Genomic DNA, 24,448 nt, shown 5'->3' on the forward strand with positions numbered 1-24,448 from the left:
CATTTACATAACTGCCAATATCGGTACCAGAACCTAATCAAGCTCAGCATTTAGGGATATACAAAATAAACTTTATACATTTGTGTTTATTTACTGTATCAGATTTTCCAAAACAATGTTATTCGGAATGAGGGAGACAAATATGGGGAATCATTTTTAAACGCATATTTGGATGCCAATGTGAGATGTTTTTTTTTTTTAAACGGTCGTCTGGTTGTCTTCAGAAAAATGAATTGGAAAAACGTAATAATGCATTTGGGCAAATCAAAGGGAAATGCGCTTTTAATTTGAGAAGGTGGGGCTTCCAAACATTGTAAATTCCCTAATGTCTATGCTCAACACAAATGTATACTAAAAAGTGATTAATTAATCATAAACTGAACGCAAACTGTTGCAAATTCTTCTCGGAGCTTTTGAAATTACAGCAGAACCAAACATTACATCCCAAGGTTTGTTCTTTATATGAACAACTTATTTAAGTGAAATACATTGGCTATAACGCACACAACAGTGGATTATGTCTAGTATTCTTTGTTCCTTTGCTAAATTGATTAAGAGAAAACGTGATTTAGGACACATATTTACACTTTTGTGATGCCTGTAACATTATGTGCTATAGTATTTTTTATTTCTTTAGTAACTACTTTATACAGCATAGACACAAAATCTCAAGTAAACACAACACACAATATTTTATCATTTATTGTTCATGGTTGCAGTGTAGGTAGTGTTTTTGTGGATTTTCTCTTCAGGTTTGATAGGATTGTAACTTCATTGAATAATCCCACCCAGCAAAACAATGCATTCCTTCCCAGTTACACTTCAATTAACATTTTGTACATTCAATCACAGAGAATGCTCACACTGAGAAAGAAGTCAGTTTAAAAAATCTCTATTATAAAAAGATCCCCTGTATGTCTATCATTTTCAAATTGAACTTGAATTGAAGTTCCTTTAATGTCTGGTTTGCATCAACTTCTTGGTTTCCATTTTCAGCAGAGATTGGGCTACAAAAGCATGTCAAATGTTACTCTCCGTCTATCCAATAAAAGTCTGCTTCTGCGTGTCAGTAAAATGTTTATGAGCTACAACGCATGTTACAAATTACAGAACATTTTTATGGAAGAGATAACAGATGCATGGTTTGAAATCAGATCAAATGACAATGTATGCAGTGCACATTTATTCACCACCAAGAGAGAGGCCTTTCAAATGCATCAAACTTCATTTGGTGCAAATCAAGTAGTCGAAGTGCATCTGTTTTTCTTGCGGACCCATCTTGCATTTCTGCTTCTTGGCGTGTTATTACTTTCAGACGCAGCTCATTGAAATCAAACGAGATCATTACAAACTGCGAGGGACTTCAGCAAGGTCCACATTACATACCGAGTTGTTATTGCTCTCAAATAATTGCACCACAATTATTGTATACTTTTAGGTTCAGGTAAGAATCCTGCAAACCCCTAAAGAACATGCAATTACCATTATATATACATATTGTATACAAATTAATGTGATTGCAATATTGGCATACTAGTTTTTGACATATTAAACCAAATTACAATCTGCATTATGCACAAACTATATATATATACACCTTTATAATAGGGCTCCAACTAATTTTATTCACAACAGAAAGAAAGGACATTTTTATTCAAAAGAACAGTGTCATTTCTCTTGAGGTACCTATTACCTCATTAGAAATAAGAGAGCATCCTGTAGACTAGTGTGAAAAGCAGGTCCATCACTGAGTGTCAGGTAAGGACAGCCACTCAAGCCATGTGCAAAACTGAAATCAAATCAATGTACCAGGCCACAATTCTCTGACGTTGCATTTGAAGGAGAAATGCAGGGTGAATGAAGTGCTGCCAGATGTAGCTGTTGTCTATGATGCCCGTGTTGCTATCTGTACAGAGAGAGTGCCGGGCACTGGTACATGCACATGTAGGAATCACAGAGCAGCCTCTTCACAGACTCATCCATGTTACACGGGTCGGCTTTAGCAAGGTCGTCCTCAGACTGGGAGAGGAAGTCGCCCACTTGCGGACAAGCCCTGATCTCTGGGATATTGTAGCCGTTTTCACCTCCTGCAGAGAAATCACATGCAATTCAAAGTAAATATAAACATAAATAAACACATACATACTGAGAATTCACATACTGAGCCTTATTCATAAAACATTTGTCCATTGTCCAAACACCTGTTTTTCCAGATTAAAAAAAACAAACATACAAAGAAAGGAGGGAGTGTCACATTAATCTTCAGGGTGCTTAGTTACAAGAGTTAGTGAAAGTCAGTTTCAATGTTTTTTTTTTCTTTTTTGTGCCATTGATCGTTTATTTTTAATGTTTTAAAAATGGGATGGTAAACTTAATATGATACTGCAGGTTTGATGAATACTGCCCTGTGTGGAAAGGATAAATAAATCACTTCTTCCAAGACCAAACTGGGGAGCACGACTGTGCAACTGAGGGAGAGGCATCTGAATGTCCTACTTGCCCTGTGTAGCATGCCCCAGTTCAGAGTGTCTCCATGTGACACACAGTCCAGCACGATAAAGGGGAAAGGCGTTGTTTCAAACAAATACAATAACGCTACAGAAGAAATAATGATCAGAGCCTCACCGCAACGGTCGGCCATGCTGTCAAAGAAGAGCCAGGAGTGTTTCCCTGGCCCGTACTTCACAAAGGAGACATAGTGGCTGGTCTCGATACACAGCACGGCAAACAGCTCCAGCTTCTGCCTAGGCACAGGGTCAGCCGAACTGAAGGAGTGGGGCAGGGTGAGCTCCCTGGGTCGGTGGTCCCGACGCAGCCTGTGGGAGTGGACCTGAGACAGGGCACAGATACCTGGTGAGGCTCCGGCCTTCTGCCCCCCGAATCCAATTCTGCTGTCATTCATCAGCTCTCAGCTTCATCATTCATTCATTCATCACTAACAAATCACTTTAGTACTGTGCTGTGCCAATATCCAGCAGCACTTTAAAATAATGCTCCCCTGTCACAAAGCACTACAAAGAAAAAAAACAAATCAGTTGTTGGATTGATTGGGATGATGCATTACATAATGAACATATACACATATCAGCCATAACATTATGACCACCTGCCTAATATTGTGTAGGTCCCCCTTTTGCCACCAAAACAGTCCTGACCCGTCAAGGCATGGACTCCACTAGACCTCTGAAGGTGTGCTGTGGTATCTGGCACCAAGACGTTAGCAGCAGATCCTTTAAGTCCTGGAAGGTGCGAGGTGGGGCCTCCATGGATCGGACTTGTTTGTCCAGCACATCCCACAGATGCTCGACTGGATGGAATTTGGAGGACAAGTCAACACCTTGAACTCGCGATTCGTCAGATCAGGCCACCTTCTTCCATTGCTCCGTGGTCCAGTTCTGATGCTCATGTGCCCATTGTAGGTGCTTTTGGCAGTGGACAGGTGTCAGCATGGGCACCCTGACTGGTCTGCGGCTACGCAGCCCCATACGCAACAAACTGCGATGCACTGTGTGTTCTGACACCTTTCTATCAGAACCAGCATTAACGTTTTCAGCAAATTGAGCTACAGGAGCTCGTCTGTTGGATCGGACCAACACGGGCCATCTATGAGCCTTGGCCGCCCATGACCCTGTCGCCTGTTCACCGCTTTTCCTTCCTTGGACCATTTTTGATAGGTACTGACCACTGCAGACCAGGAACACCCCACAAGAGCTGCAGTTTTGGAGATGCTCTGACCCAGTCGTCTAGCCATCACAATTTGGCCCTTGTCAAAGTCGCTCAGATCCTTACGCTGCCCATTTTTCCTGCCTCTAACACATCAACTTTGAGGACAAAATGTTCACTTGCTGCCCAATATATCCCACCCACTGACAGGTGCCATGATAACGAGATTATCAGTGTTATTCACTTCACCTGTCAGTGGTCATAATGTTATGGCTGATCGGTGTATATTTCTCACGCATACACCTGCAGCATGCAAGGAGTCAAGACGTTAAACGTTAACATGAATTAAACACATTTGTAAGAATCCTACACTTGGAAACGGTTCCTTTCCCCTCTACCTGTTTCTCACAGGGTCTGCAGTACTGTTTGATCCTGCCTGGCATGAGCCTGCGATCGCTCACACAGGCGTAGCACTCCACCGCCGCCAGACCACCGCAGACAAAACACTCCCGGGGGGCTGGGGGACAGAGGAACAGAGGGGTGAGGCAGGTTCGTTTGGCCAACAACTCTTAAAATACTGTCTTCCTCCATGTGCTGTCCTTACAATGTTCAGGTGCACTCCACTGTTAGAATGCATCTCCATTTCCAACACTCTGAACTACTAAATAACATGGGTTTCAATGGGGGTTTACTCTGGCTAAAATGGATTCATTTATATCATACATTCCTTTTAAAATGTACAGTTTTCATATTCCAGACATATTGGTTTTCTGGTTACGTGTAGTTTACAGATTATAACACACATATATTATATAGCCTAAATATACTATTATTTATACCTGTATACCTTTACTCTGTTGTTGATGCCATTAAACTAATACTGTTCCTAATATTTAGTGAAAATAAAGGCTAAATTAACTCATGTTGTTTGGTAGTTAAGCTTCCTGATTTTATGATATTTTAAGTACTTAAGTCTTTAGCATTTTCATTATTATAACTGTTACAATGTACACTGTGTATAACCTGCCGATATCCATGATCCCTTGGGGTACATTTTAAATGGAGATCACCTGTACCAAAATTAAAAGCTACGCCCAATTTTCATTTTGGTCTGTTAACCCTAGCCTGAACCAATGAGTAACCCTAGTTTGAACCCTAAAAATGCTAATCCAATATGTAAGTATTGGAACCTGTAACAAGGACCATTGAAACCTTGATATGTAAACCATGAATTCACTTAACACTTTAAATATCTCTGTATGAAGCTCCTGAGGAGACAAAGTATTTGACCAATTTGACCTCCCACTGAGATAAATTTAGGACTCAATTTGAAAATTTTCAAGTATACATATACGTTATGTCTCTTAAATTACAGATTTGAATGTGATGTTTCCTACTATTATGGAGGAGGTCTGTTATATCCAGCTCTGTTGATGGAATGATTTGAGGAAACATTTTGTACTTCTTCCCAAACCTTGGCATCTGGATTATCAAGCAGGATGGAATCTGAAAAGAATGAAAATAAGCAAAGAGTCAGCCCTCGTTACAGTGCCTGGTAAGAACCATGGGCAAAACTGGTGATACTGCAGGTTTATATCTATAAATGGAGGGTATTTAACATAAAAATAAAAAATAAAACTTTGACACGATGTTTGCAATAAATTCAAGTATTCAAGAAGTATTTAATAAGGCATTTTACAGTAGGCTACTGTAGTAGGCTCTACTGTTGTACCGTAATTTTGTAAAGAATTTAAACGTATAGAATATTTAACACAATTGATATTTTTCCCGATGCAACATCACTTGTGTCAACCAAGCAAACACTTTTTATAAAGACTAAAAAGAAAAAAAGTATTTCTACAGTACTGTAGGTCATAAACTTTACTATACGTGGCTCAACTGGTGTTTTTAAAGTATCATGAAAATTTAAATCTACTGTATTAATTTTCACAAAGCAATAACTAAGTACAGTAAAAAAAATCTACAGTACTCTTGCAATTGTTAGGCTTAATTTAAGCAGAACCCGCACATAACACTGTACTTTTTAGTCTTCTTTTGTCCTGTGTGTTTTGTTTATTGTGGTTTATAGAAGTTGCTTATTTTAGACTGTGTCAAGCCTTTCAGATTAAACAAATCAACCATAGACTTTAGATGGGTTAAATTCAGGAACACAGACGTCACTTTTAAATAAAGCTTAAAAGCGTACGCAAAGCTTGAGGAGCCTGTAGCAGGGATGTTGATTCAGTATTTTATTGGTGCTATAACGAGGTTAGCTACAGTGCACATGTCCGTTTTTGTTTGGCTTGGGAAGTTGGCAGTTGGCGGACAGTGGGGGTGGTGGTATAATGTGTAACAATAACAGTTTTCATTTTGGTAGACATTTGTTCAGAAAGAATAGCAGGCAGTAAACGAGGTTGGCGGTATAGCACGGGAGCACTGTAATTATTGTTCTGCTGTGTCTTCCTCCATAAATTTAACATCTTATTATGCTCAATGTTCATGTTAGAGAATAAGAATAAAAACTCTTAGGTTGCTCTCAGTCATAACATCATGTGAAACAACAACCAGACACCCAGACGTGTGCATTTCTGCCATGTTTTGCGTGAAGCTTTCTCACAATTCAATTTATACAGGATAACCTGCAATGGTGCAATGCTGCGTGGACACGGCTCACCTCCTGGAATTTGAGGTCACAGGTCAGGAAGGACGTCTCCAGAAGCTGCTGGACAGTGGGCGTGCTCACCACCTGCTCTTTCTCCAGGATGATCTGAAAGGTGTAGGAGTCCTGGGTCTTACCATTGGACCTGCAAAACCCACAGCACAGTTATCCAACAGTCCCAATGAAATATGAGCATTTTAGACCATTACACTTTTTTTCTTTTTGCAATATATATGCAAATTGGTTAATTAAGTGCCAGCACAAGCGTGGCACTTTCCCATTAGCCTCTTCAAGATGGATCTAAATTATTAAAGTATATTAGCGAGAAATTAGATTTGCTTCATACCTGATCTTTAGCAGTGGGTCCACAGACAGGACCTGATTAAGGAGGATACTGATGAACTCCTCTGGGTCTGAAAGGAAGTAACAACAACAGTCAGTGAGTTTACACCTGGTTTACACTTGCTCTTAGGTTTGAACAATGTCCTAAATCACAGCGGTTCTGCCCAATGCATAATTTAAATAAATAAAATGGAGAACTGGCACTGGCAGAAGTGATGATTGTGCGATTACAATTACCTTTTTCTTCAGTGAGGTATGTATCACATCCCAGAAGCTTCCGGAGGTTCATCACATTCTCAGCAGGAACAAAACCCTGCCTGGGAGCAGAGATGTACGATTCTGCGTCAGAAAATGTCCTGTGTATCAACACTGTCTACCCTGATGTCTACCTCAACAAAAAACAAATACAAATACTGAACTAATAATAGCATGTCCCTTTTGAGAAGAGCAAAATATTGGCAAACTTCAGGAAATAACCTGGAACTAGTTTCAGCATTATCAGCAAGCCCGTCTCTCGTGCAAGGTTACCTGCGTAGCCGATTGACAATATCCCTCCTCAGAATTTTCTGTATGTGCTTTTCAGAACCAGCAGAGCTGTGCAGCACACTGTCCAGAGCCACACAACAGCTGAAGAGACTATAAGAGACATATAAGAGACTGTACTTGTAATTTAGTCATTTATTCTCCTGTAACATTGCACTTATACAATGTTTTGTCATACTTCTTGCTTTGCATTACTAGTACTCGTATTGTTTATTTGATTTCCTCTATGCCCCCTTTCCCTTAGCCCTTAACGATGACTTCACATCTTATCTGCACTTATTAGCTTTTACATCTAGGATGTAGGACCTGTATTGTTTACTGTATATTTCCTATATACTTTTATAAATTGGAATGTGTACATTGCATCATGTTTTGAACTATACTGTATTATTGCACTTTGTATTGCTCTTATATATTTTTTTAAGTCGCCCTGGATAAGGGCATCTGCTAAGAATTAATCATAATAATAATAAGAGGAGAAGACAGGAAACAAGACAACATTATTCACAGCTTCCATCCCTCCTGTGTACAATGACCCATTCACCTGGCAGCGGTTTTTGTTTTGGCTTTCTGAATGTGCAGCCAATGCTAAATTTTTTGGGGCGTTTATTTAATGTATTTATATTTGCTACATATGGAACATGTGCAGCAATATTAAACATGCATTAGTCAAGTTTAATTTGTGTGAAATCAGGCTAATTCTCCCCTGAAGGAGCATTGCTGGCGTGGGAAAGAGTGTCGCACCTGAAGAGAGATGCGTCAAGGTAGCATGAGTTGTAGTGCCCCTGGATGCCCTTCATCCTGCCCTCCAGCAGTGCCAGGACTTTTGATTCAGGGATGGGGGGCACATCTGTATCCTCCTCAAAACTTCCATCTGGCACACAAACAAGCAAAACTTTACTGCATCTCCGCTATAGACATTTAATTAGGGGTAGAAACAGTCCACAGCTGCTATGGGGGAGACCGAAAAATGAATGGGACAGGAAGACAGAGGAGGTGCAGAACTTAACCTTTAACATTTTAAACAGGTAAAAATTGTCAAACAGAAAGACATGCACATAACACACTTGCTGTTATGCAGTTACACACAAGTAATTCTTATAAGTAATGAGCACTGAGAGAAAATCCAAAGGAATCTGGAACTTTGGAGATGTCATTCCCCAGAATACCCTTCAGAGAACATTGGCGACAAAAAACACAATAACTGTACAGCCTGCTTTGTCCGTTTCTCAGGCTGCACTGGTGGCCTTAACCTAGTAGCACATTTCTTTAGAGAAAGGGACGTGAATGATAATCTGTTATTACCTGACTGGAGCTCATGGTATTGAGGGGCTTCCTTGTAAGGAGGCAGAGGTAGGAACCTGCTGTCTGGCTTGCAGTTCTTCAGAACCACAAACATGGCTTTGTTCCCGTTGCAAGTGAAGTACCGATGAACCCCAAGCTTTCCATCTGTGCAGCCTTTCACTTCGTAATCCTGTGGAGGGCGGAAGCACACGTGGATCAGAGCTGCCCAGTGACATGCCCATGTGGCTGCAATGTTTGTTAGAACATTGAGAAGAATCTAAATTGAGGATAAACTCCAAATCATCCTGTTAAGACTCGGGCTATTCAGCCAGGAGGCTCAGAAGTACCAATTCCACTCACCAGCTCAACCCCAGCCCAGGGCTGGTTCTTTCCTTCAGGCACCCCAATCCATCGCACCACTCCATAGAGGGTAGCCAAATTGATGGCCTTGAACTCCACCATGGAGCCCACCTCCAGGGTGGATCGCAGCATCCGGGGGGGTCCAGAGCCCCTAGAGATCTGAGAGTTTCTACTATCTTGTCCTCTCTGGACCAGATTTGGGTCCGAGTTATTTCCCAAGACATCTTTCATGGTCAGAGCTAGACAGCACAGGGAGAATAGCACATATGCTACTTGCTGTACCTTACAGTTTCAACATGACTGTTACAAATCCCACCACAACTTGAATGTCTTTAATTTAGTGCACAATATCACTACAGCAGAATATTTTCAAGTTACATAGCACATATATAATTGAAGTACAGTTGAATGACCACAAGCTTTTGGGAATTTATTACAAAGTGTTATATAAGAGGAATATTCTACACTTCTGTATTGAATTATATCAAACAACTTCCAGTCAGATCAAACCCAAGCCCCAGAAAATCTTCCTCAGCTTGTTTCAAAGTTGATAACTCCTGCAAAACAAAACCCCTGTCTTCAGACCAAATACCATCATCACCCCCAGGCCTTAAGCATCCAGTCATAACATCTAACTGCTCTGTGAAGTCTGTAGCAGTTTCCACTGGCTAACGTATGAAAAAACGGACGTTACCTTCCTGCTTATTGCCTGCAAGGAGAGGGGAGCTGGGTGGAGAATCAATGATGACCTTCAGGATATCTCCAGCACTGAATAAAGGAAGAGCGGACTCTTTCTTAAAAGCAGCTTTTCTCTCAGTTTCCTATAGACAAATGTGGAAGAAAATAAAAGACACATGGTCTCTGAGACGCGGACACTTTTAGACCGAGCATTCAATCTACTTAACAAAAAATAATTTCAGTATACAATTAAACACTACAATTCACAGTCAGTTTGCCGTAATTATTGATGGTAGATTTTTTAGAAGGAAGACTCGACCCTGTTGGTACCCACCGTAATTTCCACGTCAAACCCCAGCATGGTCACGTCCCCGTAACTTTCTTTCCTCACAATCTGCATCACTCCCTGCACAACGCCTGGTTTCGACTCCTTCTTGTGCTGCACCACGACCACGTCACTCTGGACCAGGCAGCAGATGGCTCTGAACAGCTCCTCTTTCTGCAGCACCTCCAGCCTCTTGGAGGAGGGAGAGACGAAGAGCAGCAACTGAGCCTGGTGTTTGGAAAGCATGTGCAGGTTCTCCTTCTCCAGCTTGACACTGCCCTTCACCCCGCTGGTGAAGACCGGGCCGATGACCTCCTCCTTGGTTTCTGTCTCAACATATCCTATACAGCCCTTGGAAATGCCTTTTTTGCCCGGCTTGGCCTTGCCCTTTGTGACTATGAAGTATTTCTGCCCCGGTCCTGTGCGATCCATCTTCCCCAGCCAAGGTAGGGAGTCTCTGCCAGCCCGCCCTGTAAAAACAAGATTATTGATATTCAATATGGTTTTCAGTTTTGTCTATAAAACCAAGAGCCATATTCACTTCTCCTCAAGCACATGCTAATGGTTTAACTTTCATTCCCTGTTCTCTTCAAAGTAGGTTTACTGGGTACAGAATTCAACTTATCTGGAGGGCGTGCCTTGACTAATATTACAACAGAGACTCTATTGTGTCAAATGCACTTCAGAAGGATTCAATTTGTAAAGCTTACTAAACCATCCAATCACCCAGGCAGTTAGCAGATTATTAATTTACCAAGCTAAACGTATTTTAGATTTTGGTATACACGTTTTCCTTTGTTGTTGGATGTAGAATGGTTAGGTGTTCCTATAGAATCCAGATTCTGCCTAAATAATTTAAAATGTAAATCTTAAGGCAAAGGGAGACATTAAAGCAAATTAATAAAAAAGGCATTTTCATTTCAGTGGAGTTAGTTATTGACAAGATGTTGTGATCTGAATTTCGAGAAAGGTTTCAAAGCTGGTTTCTACTGTGGTAGACTACACAATTACAATTAATTCAACTTATCAGATATTACATTATTCCCAATGCAAGGGAAGAGAACTGTGGTGACATCAGGACGTGCGTCTTCTCCACTCCATATTTGCAACACGGTTGATTTTGGGTCTCATTCGTGCAGCGCAGATTTCCGCATTTCTGCACAGATCTGCACAATCCCGCTGATCTCATTGGTGGAGCCGCGGGAATCTGCGCCGCCCGAACGCGAGCCCACTCGGCGACACTTGCGACGTCACCACCTTGCAAACGACCGGGCTAAGGCACCGTCTGCCTTCAGCAACTTTTAAGAACAAGTTTAACAAGTTCAAAATGTGGAGTGAAAATATCGAATCGCGATTTGTTTTTGACACACATGCATTGCGAGTGCATGAAACGTAAACGCGCGCACACACACACACAGAAAGTATATGATACGTACGGTATACTTGTGCTGCAGTCTAACTTAATTCATTTTGGTTTCATAATTTGCCACTGCAGTCTCGTAGTTCAGGACGATTCTCTAGTTCAGGAAGTTATGATTGGTTTGAACTTTCACATCAGCTGTTTCAGGGACCGTCCGCAAACTGGCAACTCGGTTAACAAACGTGTGTCCCACTCAAATTACGGAAGTGATGACACACTGACACGTCACAGTCCGGAAGTGATAACTATCCGACTACTAGAACTCCGGAAGTGATAACCCCGCACCTTATAAATCCAAACTTTTGTTTCCATTCTGCATTGATCCAAAAATAAGCACCGGTGGTTATTGTTAATTTATGCTAATTCCCAGCAACCACAAGAAAGCAACATTTTTAAAGCTCATATTTAATGGTAACCCTATGTTATGTATGTATTCTATTTAATATAGTTTACTCATAGATTTGTAGCCAACCAATTATTTAAACATGGAAGAAATATTTATACTGTGTGTTCATGTAAATTTACCAAGTGAACAGTGCGTCAAGAGTTGCCAGTCCTTGTCCTAATTAGCAGGAATTAGGTAGCCTTTCGGGTGATGTGATCAAGTGTCTAAAATATGTAGGATACTCGAAGAAATAACCTTCTTAAATGACATCAGTACAATTATTACAAATTCATACTTTAAGATTATCTAAACCAACTGGACAAGGGTGGACTACCCAAACTGTGCCTTTTGTGTACATGAGGACATACAGTATTAAAAATGGTAGAACAATATAAAACCCATTTGTCAGCATTATATAGAATAGTATTAAGTTCCCTTGTTCAAATATATTCACACACAAGATTATTATAATAATTGGGGTGTAATTGCATGAGAAATAAACAGGGATGGAAATACATGTCCTTGCAAGTTGTTGCTTAATGGAGAGAAAAACAAAAACTAATTACATTCAGAGTGCGATAACATCCACATTGGAGTTTGCAAATATCCAAAGTGATATAATACTGTAAACTATTTAGGAAGGTTTTACTTCCCTTGGAAGTTATTCAAAAAGCCACAGCACTAAACAAGCCACAGTAGTGAGGATTCAAAATGATCATGCACAACGTCCCTATACAAAATAGGTTTAGGGCAGTTACCTCTGATTTGTGTGCCTGTACTAAATTCTCTCACTGTCTTTTGGATGAGTCACTAGAAGGAGTTATTATGTTCTGAAACCAAGTAGCATCACTACAGGCCTACACGTTGTTGAGCAAGGCACAAGTAGGCTTGCGATCTAGGTGTGTATCTTGGTTGCCTGCTAAACACTCAAAGTAATCTGATCACAACCCTCCCTAGCAGACACCACAAAACCTGTTTAGCAACCCGTTAATTAAGTAAAACCGTACCTTAGGATGAGTGCCCTTACTGCTTCACAATCAAATACAAATTCACCGTTTATTTGCGTATTGGTAAGTTTGGACATTTTCAATAACGTTATAGGACCTCAATATGTGCAGGTACGGTGTTGGGAAGTGAAGTTCCGACTTTGCAATGTCATGAAGAATAAATCCAAATTTCTCTAAGACAGCCTACACGGCGAGGTGCCGACGAGAGGATTTCTTGGCTATTGCACTGTGGCATGGTTTGGCGTGCTGTACCTTTAAGGCGGTGACATTTTCTCGGTGGTGTCAGCTGATCCAAAATATTTGGTGTATGTGTGTGTGATGGCTGCAACCAGAACCTCTTATTAAAAAGCAGGGCTTGCAACTGAAAGCGGATTTATCTGGACGTCGCTGCACAGCAGCAGAGTTGCTACTATTTTACGGGTAAGTCGCCGGTATTGCGACACATTTTGCAGATGTGGGATGAGCGATGCGTCAGTGAGGATTGCAGACTCGGTACCAGTTCATTTGCATCCTCTGTCCATCCACGGACCGCCTCGCATCCGCTGCCACGGAACGTGATCTTTTGCAAATGTATATGCACCCGGTTCCTGTCGGCGGCCACATTAGTTCAAACAGTACAGATGGGTTTCCATTATCCTTTGCTTTGCCATTGAGAAATAGAAAACACATTGTTGCACAGTCAGAAGGGAGAGGAGAGCCGGTGTTCAGGTTAGACGGGTTATTTTAAGTGCATCACTGAGTGGATGCCGACGTCGACAACGTAGTATGGGAAATGCATTTGGAACAACAAATATGTGTATTCATGTGTGGTACGCGGCGTGAACTAGATTACACTTAGGCACCCTGGTTACAATCTGTGTTTTCTTCTTCTTTTTTTAGGTTGGGGAAAAAAGAGGTTTTCAAAGAATTGCTACAGTACCAAATGATCCCAGATGCATTAGGCTACTTCTCGTGATTACAAATACATAGATAAATGAGCAATTGCAGTTTCACCCAGGTTAGTTAGAAGGTATAGGCTGGTATAGCTCATTTGCGGCCCTACATTGGTGAAGAGACGCAAGATTTAATGTTCACGCCTGCCGCTGACGCCGTGGCCGGGTACCCCAGTGGGAACATGGCAGAGAAGGATGCCAGCCAGGAAACGACGCTGGGCAGTGCCTACTCGCCGGTGGATTACATGAGCATCACAAGCTTCCCCCGCCTGCCAGAGGACGATGCCCTCTCCGGGGAGAACAACATCAAAACCCGCAAAGAAGAGGACAACTTTCTCAGTGAGCAGGATACCGGTAAACACGCATTATGTATTTCAAGCGCCTGTCTTTCCCTTTCGACAGCAGTCTGCTGCCAGAGACAACTGTCCTTCACGCATGGTGAAAGTACTGCAGCTCAGTTTCTTTGGTTGGATTCAGGATATCTGAAATAAAGCCGTTTCATTTTTCATTTCAATAAAAGGTAAATGCGGCAGGGGGGAGGAGTGTGGTGGTGGGGAGGTAAAACACACATAAGCATATCAAACAGTTCTGGTTTGTCTTGTGGGAGGAGTGTAGTTCTTTGTGATTAGATGGCAAATGCTGCAACTAAAATAGCACTAACTGTTTCTCACGTCTACCCTATTAGGCTAAAGTCTTTATATTCATGTTTCGACAGCTACTTATGTGTGTGTTTGCAATCCTCCAGGCTGAAGTGGTTAAGCACTTACCTCTCCTTCTGTCCCCTTTCCCCTTACCCCCGGCCACCCCCCCAGACCCAGATCTGTTCCTGAAATCTGCTCGGCTGCAGCGGCTGCCCTCATCCTCCTCAGAGCTGGGCAGCCAGGATGTGTCCCCCCTGCGTGAGACGCACCGCGACCCCCTGGCTGGGGACTGCAGCTGCCGCCAGGACGGTCTTACCATCATCATCACAGCCTGCCTGACCTTCGCTACTGGCGTCACGGTGGCTCTCATCATGCAGATCTACTTTGGAGACCCCCAGGCACGGCTCCTGCACACACTTCTGTGACTTATTTGCATTGGCAGGTTAAGGAGGCAGAAGGGTCCCCATCCCTGGTCCTGTGGTCTAGTAAGCCAATAAGGCAGTGAAGTAACTGAGAGCTTAATTGAAATGGAAACCAAAAGACACAAGAGCTATCCAGAACCAAGACCCCTGTCCATCTCCTAATGTTTTTTTTTTAACCATACGGTACTTGGACTGTAATATGGGAACCGAGTCTTTACACTTAACGTTGTTTGTCCCATTCTTGTTTCCCCTCTATGCAGATCTTCAATCAGGGTGCAGTGGTGACAGACGTGGGGCACTGCACCTCTGTTGGAGCAGAAGTGCTGAGCAAGCATGGCTCCTCTGTAGATGCAGCCATAGCAGCAGTCCTCTGTTTGGGCATCATCAATCCTCACATGTCTGGCATTGGGGGGTGAGTGCGGCCGCAGTGGAGCTGGACTGGGCTCTGTGTCCTATACACTGTCTTGGCCAATAGAATCTTGGAGCATTTTACATTCCAGCACCTCTGGGAGGTCCCACAACATCTCTGTAGCCCATCAGTCTTTTTCATCCTGAAATTGTGCCCAGTGTGACATCTTGAGCTAGATCATGAAATGATTTGTTAAAATGCCTACCACATATGTCTACATATCTTGCCTGTGACAATTATTTTGTGTTTATCCAGTGGATTGTGAATGACATCAGCTGAAAATGACACTGAGCGTTAGTCTTGTCTTTGTGGAAAGGTTATGGATGAGAGAGGCAATGCTAACTTCCAAGGCGTATTGATCTGTTATGGCAGGGGAGTGCTGAGGAAGCAGAAACGTAGCTAGCAGGGTGGCCCTGCCTTGGCATGTGTTCAGTAGCCTGCTGTTTCTCTGCCCGCTGCAGGGGTGGTGTGATGCTGGTTCATGACATTCGGAAAAACGAAAGCCGTGTGATCGACTTCCAAGAGACAGCGCCCTCTGCCATCCAGGAGGACATGTTTCAATTTAATTTGGAGCAGAAGGTAAAATATATGTGTGTGTGTTTGAATATGTATAAAAATACACAGTATATTTATTCAAATTATGGTTCTCACTTATTGCCTCCTTCTGGACATAAACTTCTTCCTTTGGCAGTTTGTAAGGTTAGCTCTGCATACTTGACTCTCTGCTTTTGCTGGGTCTAATTTCCAATATATGCATTCACAATTTGGACTTGAATTGGCAGTCTCTGTACCTTTATGATTCAATCAGTGATAAACTGGTGAGGTGCTGACAATTCCATGGCTAAAGGAGTCAGGCAAGCTGTTAGAAAAATCTGTTACCTGATAGTGGCTGCTAGTCATTCAGTTGTATATAGCAGTAAGTGGCTAGACTGCAGTGAGGGATAATGGGGGTTGGAAAGTGTCTTTCAGTCAAGGTGTCCTTTTCTTGTATTTCAGCCTGGCCTGCTGGTTGGTGTACCTGGCATGCTCAGTGGAATGCACCAGGCTCATCAGTTGTATGGACGGTAAAGAGCATACTGTATTATAACCACAAACCTTCTAAAATAATCTGCACAACTGTAGTGGTTTTACTTTCATAATCTGTATCATTACTAAACAGGGCAATATTGCTTTTATCAGACATTCCAATTCCATTTCCATACATTCCAATGTTGTATTTTTCAGAAGACAACATAGAAACTGTTAAAAACTCTTGTGTTTTTTTGTTATTCTTCTTGCTGACCAAATGTCTCCTAAAGGTTTCCTCTAAATATTACACAGACCTGGTTTTCCTCCATACCAAAAAATGCCTGCATAAGTATAACCAATCCAATTGTACTATAAATCTTAAAATACCAAAATAAGTTCGATTTTGCTTTTGTTTTGAATCAGATTAAACTATACTTGTTAACAAAAAAACAACAACCAGGGTGAACATGAAGAAGTCAAAAGGCATTCACAAAAGAATAGGGAAGTTTTACATTTAAATATTGCTGTGGTAACCCCAGAGAATATATTGAAATATACACATATGGGAAATTATGATTGTTTGTTCCCAGAATGCCATGGGAAGAGTTGATAACCATAGCAGCGGATGTTGCAAGGAATGGATTTAATGTGACCCACGACCTGGGTGAGTTAAGCAGCTGTTTTTCTTTTCCCGTGAGTCTTTACAGGTCTTAAAAAAGGGAATATAGGGAAGACTTACAAAAACTTTATCAACCTGTTTTCAAAAGAGAGCATCTAATAAAATGTTGTTCTGTTTTAGTGTCGCATTGTACTGGAATTAAAAATGTAGACTTGTTTTTCTATAAATGTACTATGATAATTATGTATTTTTCGTTAATTCATTATAGTTGTCTTAATGTCTGTGCTCTACCCTCATTAGCGGAAGCTGTGTCTAAAGTGAAAGATCAGAACGTATCAGACAGTTTCCGGGATATCTTCCTTCGTGATGGACAGCTGCTCCCAGGCTTATTTATGAGGCGCTTAGACCTGGCGGCCATCTTGGACTTGATTGCAACCAATGGAATCTCAGAGTTTTACAGCAGCAATCTCACCCAGGAAATGGTTGCTGAGGCACGTATAGCTCTAAGACACTGCCAATCCTATAGAGATTGTTTTAGACCATTTAAAAAGTCCAGGACACCTCTTAATGATGAACAGGTTATTCAGAGTTGTTCAGTGCATCCGACCAAATCTTCACCCTATTTTGTATTGTATTGTATTTGTATGTTGTCAATACTGTTAAATTATCGACATGCTTCTATATTGAATTGAGGCTCTATTCTTTAAAAATCCTATAATACAAATTGTCTGCATGACCATAGTTTTGTAGTATGTACTGATATATATATATATATATATATATATATATATATATATATATATATATATATATATATATATATATAATATGTTTGTTTGGGTGGATTTATTTTAGGTGCAAGCAAGAGGAGGGGTTCTAAACGAAGAAGATTTCAGTAACTACAGCACAGTATTACAGCAGCCCGTGGAGGGCCTATATCAGGGTAAATGTCACTTGCTTTTTTATTGTAGTTTGTAATTCTTAACTGTTGTATGTCTCGCTCTCAGTTCTTGTTCACAAGTACTGGGAACACTTTCCAAAAAATATATGGACGGGGACAGCATATGTGCATTTTACAGAATTTGCAGAACAGCACAGCACAGGTTAACATAACTACCAGTATGGAGGAAACGGTTTTAGAAGTTGTTTCTACAGCATTCAATGCAAATAACTGTTGATGTTGAAGAGGTAATAATCACACTCTATGCTAAATATCTGAAACCTAAGTTTTCTGTCATTTAGAAATAAACTAATAGTATTAAGTGCTTATTGTACACCAAGAACCCAAGCCTCACCATATCTTACTGTACCCTTAAACTGTTGCTTCTCTTTCCTCTGATACAGGCCATCAGATCATAACTACACCCCCTCCGCATGCCGGGGCTGCCTTGATCACGGCCCTCAATATCCTGGAAGGATTCAACATCACCAGCCAGGTCCCCAGAAACAGCACCTACCACTGGATGGCAGAGGTACTACATCATGTCTGTAGCCATTTTCTAAATGTGGTTGCTGTATCCCACGTCCTCCTTGTAAATCCTGGTCTCAGTAGATTCTCTCCTGGTTGAACAATAACATAAAAATGAACCGTTGTAGGAGTTTACAAAGGGTAATTCTGACATACATGTTGGGGTGTGAAGGGGGCAGGCTTGACTGTCTTTCACCTGGTCCTTCTTGACAGTTTTTGATTTAATTATTGTTGTTGATTTTCGTTTTCTTCCAGTCCCTGAAAATTGCTTTAGCTTTAGCCAGCAGCTTGGGCGACCCCTTTTATGACCCATCTGTATCTGAGGCTCTGTCGCTGATGTTAAGGTAGGCTATCCTTGTTAACAATTGGAAGCAATGAGTCATTCAAATAAAGTCCATAGGGTTAGGAAGGCACTAGTATTATGGTCCTTTTCTGTTTTAGTGTTCAGCATTCACAGCATTTTATCTGTTTTTCTTGTATGGTAAATGTGTGTATTTCCTTTAATGTATGAAAATTGTTATTTTAGTGGTTCTATTTGTAATAATACACAAAGCCAATAGAGTCCACGTGTATCATTTGGAACTGCATTAACCCATGATGCTGATATGAGAAGGTCCTCAGCAGGAGGGAGGGAAAATTAGACTGATCTGTTTCTTGCCTCCCGAATTCAACTTGATAAATTGACCTAACCTGATCTCATTAATCGCTGAAGGATACATTTTGTTGTTGTTCTTTTTCCCCCCCAGCAAGTCAGAGGCTGCTTCTTATCGGCAAATGATCAATGACTCTCACACCTTCTCTCCCGGTCACTACGTTACTCCTTTCTATTCTCTGGAGCCTGAACCAGCCTCCAGCCAAGTTGTGGTCATGGGATCGGATGACTTCATTGTCTCTGTCATAAGGTAATCTATAGTTTTAAAAAATAACTCATGCTAAATTGGAAAAATGATTGTGAATTAGTTCTTGTGTACTATAAACTCTCTTCTCTTTTGGTTGTTTTGGACTGAGTAGCCTGCACACATGCTTAGTCATTTCTCTAGTGTTTGGTATAAGAACTACAGCTGTCTATTTTTTTTTATCCTAGCTCCCTGAATCAACCTTTTGGAAGTGGGATTATGACTCCTTCTGGGATACTCCTTAACAGCCAAATGCGTGACTTCTCTCTGAACACAACCCAGAGCTCTGTTTCGCTTCCTCTGGTATTGTCACTACCCCAACCGATCTGTCCTTTGCAACATTGTTTTGACATGCATTTGAACAGATTTGAGTAATTCATGTAAATCCTTATCACTGGCTGCACGTTTTTTACCATCCTTTTAAAGATAAAAAATAAACAATGCTCCCACAAGATCTATCTTACATATTGGGCCACATATGTAATCTGAAAATATTGGTGTGGCTTGTTTTTGGTGAGATACTGCCGGGACTGGATTCATTCCAATCTAAAACCTGCCAATTACAAATTCTGAATGAGTCACTAGATGACGGCTTCCTGTTTACTAGAGGCTTACTGCACATGCCCATTGGAAATCAGCCTCAATAATGGGTTTTGGAATTTGTCTTTGGTGGGTAGATTGAAGTTTGGCCTAAATATAGTTTTGGTGATGCAGATTCATTCAGATCTAAACTAAAGAGCTCTGAAAAGTCTTTCTATGTGTTGAGTGATTTTCTTACATCTCTGTGTCTCTACCACAGCGGAACAGTATTCAGCCTGGGAAGAGGCCCTTGTCCTTCCTGACACCCACTGTAGTGAGGCCATCTCTGGGGCTCTGTGGCACCTATCTGTCAGTAGGGGGCTCAAATGGAGACAGAATGATCAGCAGTATTGCCCAGGTCTGTAACAATACCTCCACACGCCAACTTCATTGAACTGAATTCCTGTTCTAAGGATGATGGCTCCATCACATTAAATAAAAACTGCAAAACTCCTGACAATTTCAAATGTAAGAGGCTGTGTTTGCTTCTACCTGAATGGAATATATAAGTTGAAGAAACCTTCTTAAAAGGATGAAAACGGCAGCGCAGGAGTTGTGTTGCAAATGGAAAATAAGTCTTTATTGCAGGCTGGCCTGGAAGAACAACAGAGCAAATGCGAGCCAGTCTCGTGTTCAAACAGCTGTCTTACAGTTCTCGTCCGGGTTTTGCATTTTATACAGTTCTAAACAATATGTGAATAATGTCCAATCAGCAGAGGGCAGTGTCCCAGATGTGCATGTGGATTGGCTCAGCACTAGCCTCTCTACTTCCTCTTCCTCCTTTGGAGGGTTGGGTTACCAAGCAGTGGGGGATGATGTCACCGTTTCCTCCGCAAAGCATTCTGGGATGTGCAAAGGGCTGTAGGGGGAGAGAGTGGTTCAATGTGTTTTGCACGTGGAACCAGACAAAGAGAGAAAAGTGGGTGTGCAGGGGGAGGGAAGAGAGAGAGAGAGAGAAAACTATACAACACAATATTTTACATATTCCATTCAAATAAATATATACATATATATTGATATTTGAATATTTATGCAGCGCTGATATGTCTTTTATTGTATTTACATTTCTGACAAGGCCGCAGGTCTTTCATAAGTTTTTATTTATTATGGCCCTAAATGGAAAGTGCTCTTTAGACGATTTAAAAGTAAGTAACTTCATTGCATGTAATATTAGATTTACTTTTTTTCTATCATATTGTATATTGAAACTTTCCTTGTAAGGGGAACATTTGAACTTTTCCCAACACTCTCAGCATCTCATTAATCCATTACTAGCTGATTAACAAGATTTGCTTGGTTTCTCAGGTTATAATGAACGTCTTATCCTTCCACAAGAACCTGAGTGACAGCCTGACATTTGGAAGGCTTCATCCTCAGCTTCAGCCTAACATTCTCCTAGTGGACAGTGAGTAAAGTTTAACCTCCATTTCAAAAACATCTCATATTATTTCATTCATTCACACATTTTTTGTGGTGTTGTTGTTGTTGTTATTATTATTAATATAATCATGGCTGTCCAGAGTAACGAGTATGTACAATAAAATAAAAAACTACAAAACTGTTTTCCAAGTTTACATTGGCTCCCCATTTGGAATAGGTTGAGCTCTGATAGGCTGATGACCTGATAGATGATGGCTGATTTTTTTTTGCTGTTTGTCTCAGATGAGTTTCCTGAGGAAGATATAGAGGCCCTGCGCTTGAAAGACCACCATGTGGAGAGGGTAGGGGTCCTGTCGGTGGTGCAAGGGACCAGGAGAACCAATGACCTCATCATCGGGGTGAAGGACCCCCGCTGTCCAGATGCATCAGCAGTAACAACATCCTAGCCGGCTGAGAGATTGAAAAAGTGACAGAGTGACAGAAAGATGGAGGGTTTCCTAACCTGGAAGGGTGACATGTGAGGGGGGTTTGAGGAGGGGCTAGCTGAGATTACCTAAAAGTGAAGACCTGTGAGCAGCTCAACATGTATTGTATATTCTCTCCACAGGTTGCATTCACAGGGCATGTTGCACACCAGTATGATGTACGCTGTATTGTTTAGTCTAAAACACGCACTCGCTACACTGTATATACCACTGAAAACCAATGATGCCCCTCTCTAAAGACTAACATGAACCCCTTCCCCACCCCCTGCTTCCCTCTCACCCTGTATTGAGGGGAGAAGTCATGTGCTGCTGAAATGTTCCTGCCATCAGCCCTGCCACTATAATAGCTCTATATAATATTAGTGCACTGCCTTGTCTGAAGTGGATTTTATTTTCCTGATTCAAAAGGGAAGTTTGAAAATGCATATAAATGATATTTACATAAGGGGCTCAAAAAGTCCCACTGTGGAAGTTGATATGACTGTGTCTTGACATTTGCTAAAAGTCCTGTCCCATTACTAGTACCCTTCCCTGAGATGCACCTTTGGGATGATCTTGATCAAGTTAATGGTGGAACTGAATACATGCATATTCAGCCACTGTGTTGTGACCAATGACCACAAGGATGCTATGTATGTAAATGTTCATCTTCTGAAGCTGTTGGACACCTAGGTTTCCATTTTACCATCCAAGTCTGAGGCTAACGTGCAAAGGAGTGAAGGTTCTGTATGCCTGGCACTCTAAATTCTTTGATGGAGATAGAGAAAGACTTACGCTTGATTCTAGATCAGGCACTGAAAGATTTTATAAGGGTTAAAGATCTTGGGGAAAATAAAGGGTTTACAGCATTTAAATACAGAATATGTTACATTGTTTTGTTTTTTTAATTTATATTATTTGTTTTAAATCTTCCTTCATATTTGATTTAATCTGCACTATTAAATTCCTGTCCTGATATAGGGGAATAGGGACATATATGAAGTTTTGTTTTTTGATTTTGTTTTTTCTTAATTTATTTTTTTAAATAAGTAATTAGTGGTTTGTACTTGAAATACAGGTTTGTGATGGGAAGTCCTGATTAAGCCTTAAAGATTGATTCTGAGGTATAATTGTTTGGCTTTTGATCACAAAGTAAGCTTTTTCTGTAAGGCTGTTTACTAGGCTTTTGTAATAACAGCATTAGGCTGTTCCTAGCCCCCAGCGATGGGACAATGTTGTATGTATGTACACTACTATTTCCTGTTCATGTTGTACTATTCTCCAATCAGTCTTAAGGCCTAGAAAATGTAAATAACGGAATGTATCAATGGGGGGAGGGGATGATTTTGAAGAAATTGACTCATAGTTTAATGTACCTACTCTTCTGAAGGATTTTGTGGGTCTTTGCAGTATAATATACACTGCCTAATCAGAATCTATACCTATATGAATAATAGGTGAAAAACAACTAGCAGAACACTTTTTAATTTTAGTGGTTATTGTGAGTGCTACTATATTGTATTTGTTTTACCTTCTCATTATGCTTAAGGCATAAACTTAATGTCACTAAGCTATTTTTTTATACCACAGAATGGAATATTGGTGTTCCGTTTTTGTGTAGTATGGTCATGTTGTGTTTCAACTTTTGTTTTCCCAATTTTATGAATTTTCTTGATAAACCTGACGCTCAAGCAGTTCATTTTTGTGAACCAGGATATGCTGGTTTTACTGAAAACATCATCTTTCTTTGTTGTGTTACAAAAGAAAAAATAATGCTGAGGATAACCTATAAATTATCAGCAACCTACAAGTTTAGAGACTCGACAAGTAGTACTGTAGAATTGATGAGAAGAAAAAACATGACAATGAGTGCTGTAACTGTGATAACAGACAGTCTTACAGTAATAGAGATGGTTATATGGGACATGTAATTCTATTCATTTTCAGCTCTAGCAATTCAGATATAAGTTACTTATTTTTAGCATATTTCTCAAGAAAATATAGTAAATTCCAAAGTGGTTGATAAGTGAAGTTTCAGCTTGCTTACTAGCAATCAGTTTATGTCTGCTGTCCACACCAATGAAATCTATGTGATTCAATTGAGAAACTACTCTGGATTAAGCAACACTTAATTCAGCTCTAAAGCAGGCAGGGACAACATAAATAAAACCAAATAGTCTTGTTAACATTTAGGAAGATTTACCTTGGCAAATATTCCTCATATTGCTTAGCCTTCACTGTAAGAATGTCTGAATCAACAATACCCTTTCCAACTCTGTTCATTGGGAGTCCTACTATCCATTTAAAATGTGATCCAGATATATATATATGAAACCTGTTCCCTTTAAATAGTTTGCCTTTGATTTATATAAATATAGAATACATTTTGCAAAGGTGGAAAAAAAATGAAAATCACTATTAAAATGTTAGCACTGTTGTTTGCCTAGCCTATCACTTTGCACAATACTACTGTGTCTTGTTATCAGTCAGACAGATGGAAAGTTGTGTACATAGAAAAATGAAGCTGACTGAATTAAAATGTGTCCATGTACTTTTTTTCTGATGTTACTAGTTTGTTTGCAGTGGAAGGTAATGAACCTTAGATTCATGCAACTGGATGAAGCTTTATTTTTTAAATAAAGCTGACACTTTAAAATGAATTCTGTCATATTTAATTAATGTTTAGCAAAGATACATGTGGTTGCCAACAGCTATTGCTTAATCGACTTGTACAAGGTCTAATGGATTTATAATAAAAAAAAGTCAAAACAGTGAATCTTGTATTTTACCATGTTTTATTATTCTATTTGTCTTTGAGTCAGCATCTTCATGCCACTTCACTATATAATTAATAATTAGCCTGATTTTTAGGAACTTGTATGTTGAAGGAAAAAAATAGTTTGTGTGCCCCTATAACTTTGTCAGCTATTGGTCAAATCTGACACAATCTGTCAAAACATACGG

General features: G+C 40.5%; 2 protein-coding genes across 3 annotated transcripts; one reads left to right on the top strand and one right to left on the bottom strand.

The window, feature by feature from the left end:
• Window positions 1-686: 686 nt before the first annotated feature.
• On the bottom strand, window positions 687-11,455 carry cyld2 (cylindromatosis (turban tumor syndrome) 2). 2 transcript variants are annotated; one of them, XM_066702429.1, is made up of 14 exons: window positions 11,291-11,455; window positions 9,864-10,324; window positions 9,546-9,672; window positions 8,852-9,090; window positions 8,513-8,681; window positions 7,952-8,081; window positions 7,193-7,300; window positions 6,902-6,981; window positions 6,669-6,735; window positions 6,338-6,467; window positions 5,061-5,169; window positions 4,062-4,180; window positions 2,626-2,830; window positions 687-2,087 (listed from the first exon to the last, which is right to left on the bottom strand). In XM_066702429.1, exons 2-14 carry the CDS (start codon window positions 10,284-10,286, stop codon window positions 1,903-1,905), a joined length of 2,091 nt encoding a protein of 696 aa, XP_066558526.1. In that variant the 5' UTR covers window positions 10,287-10,324; window positions 11,291-11,455; the 3' UTR covers window positions 687-1,902. The 2 variants fall into 2 exon arrangements, with proteins under 2 accessions (XP_066558526.1, XP_066558527.1); XM_066702430.1 differs by lacking the exon at window positions 11,291-11,455 and adding an exon at window positions 10,892-10,960.
• A 1,213-nt stretch (window positions 11,456-12,668) lies between these two features.
• On the top strand, window positions 12,669-24,260 carry ggt7 (gamma-glutamyltransferase 7). Its single transcript, XM_066702433.1, has 16 exons — window positions 12,669-13,086; window positions 13,546-13,952; window positions 14,411-14,637; window positions 14,922-15,073; window positions 15,532-15,649; window positions 16,067-16,134; window positions 16,669-16,742; window positions 16,998-17,188; window positions 17,553-17,640; window positions 18,042-18,169; window positions 18,421-18,509; window positions 18,912-19,067; window positions 19,250-19,364; window positions 19,861-19,998; window positions 20,946-21,045; window positions 21,303-24,260. The coding sequence occupies exons 2-16, from the start codon at window positions 13,733-13,735 to the stop codon at window positions 21,464-21,466; spliced, it is 2,028 nt and encodes a 675-aa protein (XP_066558530.1). The 5' UTR covers window positions 12,669-13,086; window positions 13,546-13,732; the 3' UTR covers window positions 21,467-24,260.
• The last annotated feature ends 188 nt before the right edge of the window (window positions 24,261-24,448 follow it).

The sequence above is a fragment of the Amia ocellicauda genome, chromosome 4 (assembly GCF_036373705.1).
Source record: "Amia ocellicauda isolate fAmiCal2 chromosome 4, fAmiCal2.hap1, whole genome shotgun sequence".
NCBI classification, from domain to species: Eukaryota; Metazoa; Chordata; class Actinopteri; order Amiiformes; family Amiidae; genus Amia; species Amia ocellicauda.

Coding starts and splice junctions, on each gene's coding strand:
- ggt7 (XM_066702433.1), top strand. CDS start 13,733: ATGTTCACGCCTGCCGCTGACGCCGTGGCCGGGTACCCCAGTGGGAAC. Junction 16,743..16,997: donor TAATGTGACCCACGACCTGG/GTGAGTTAAGCA, acceptor TACCCTCATTAG/CGGAAGCTGTGTCTAAAGTG. Junction 19,999..20,945: donor TGATCAGCAGTATTGCCCAG/GTCTGTAACAAT, acceptor TTGGTTTCTCAG/GTTATAATGAACGTCTTATC.
- cyld2 (XM_066702429.1), bottom strand. CDS start 10,286: ATGGATCGCACAGGACCGGGGCAGAAATACTTCATAGTCACAAAGGGC. Junction 8,682..8,851: donor CCTGGGCTGGGGTTGAGCTG/GTGAGTGGAATT, acceptor CGCCCTCCACAG/GATTACGAAGTGAAAGGCTG. Junction 7,301..7,951: donor CTTGACGCATCTCTCTTCAG/GTGCGACACTCT, acceptor TGTCTCTTATAG/TCTCTTCAGCTGTTGTGTGG.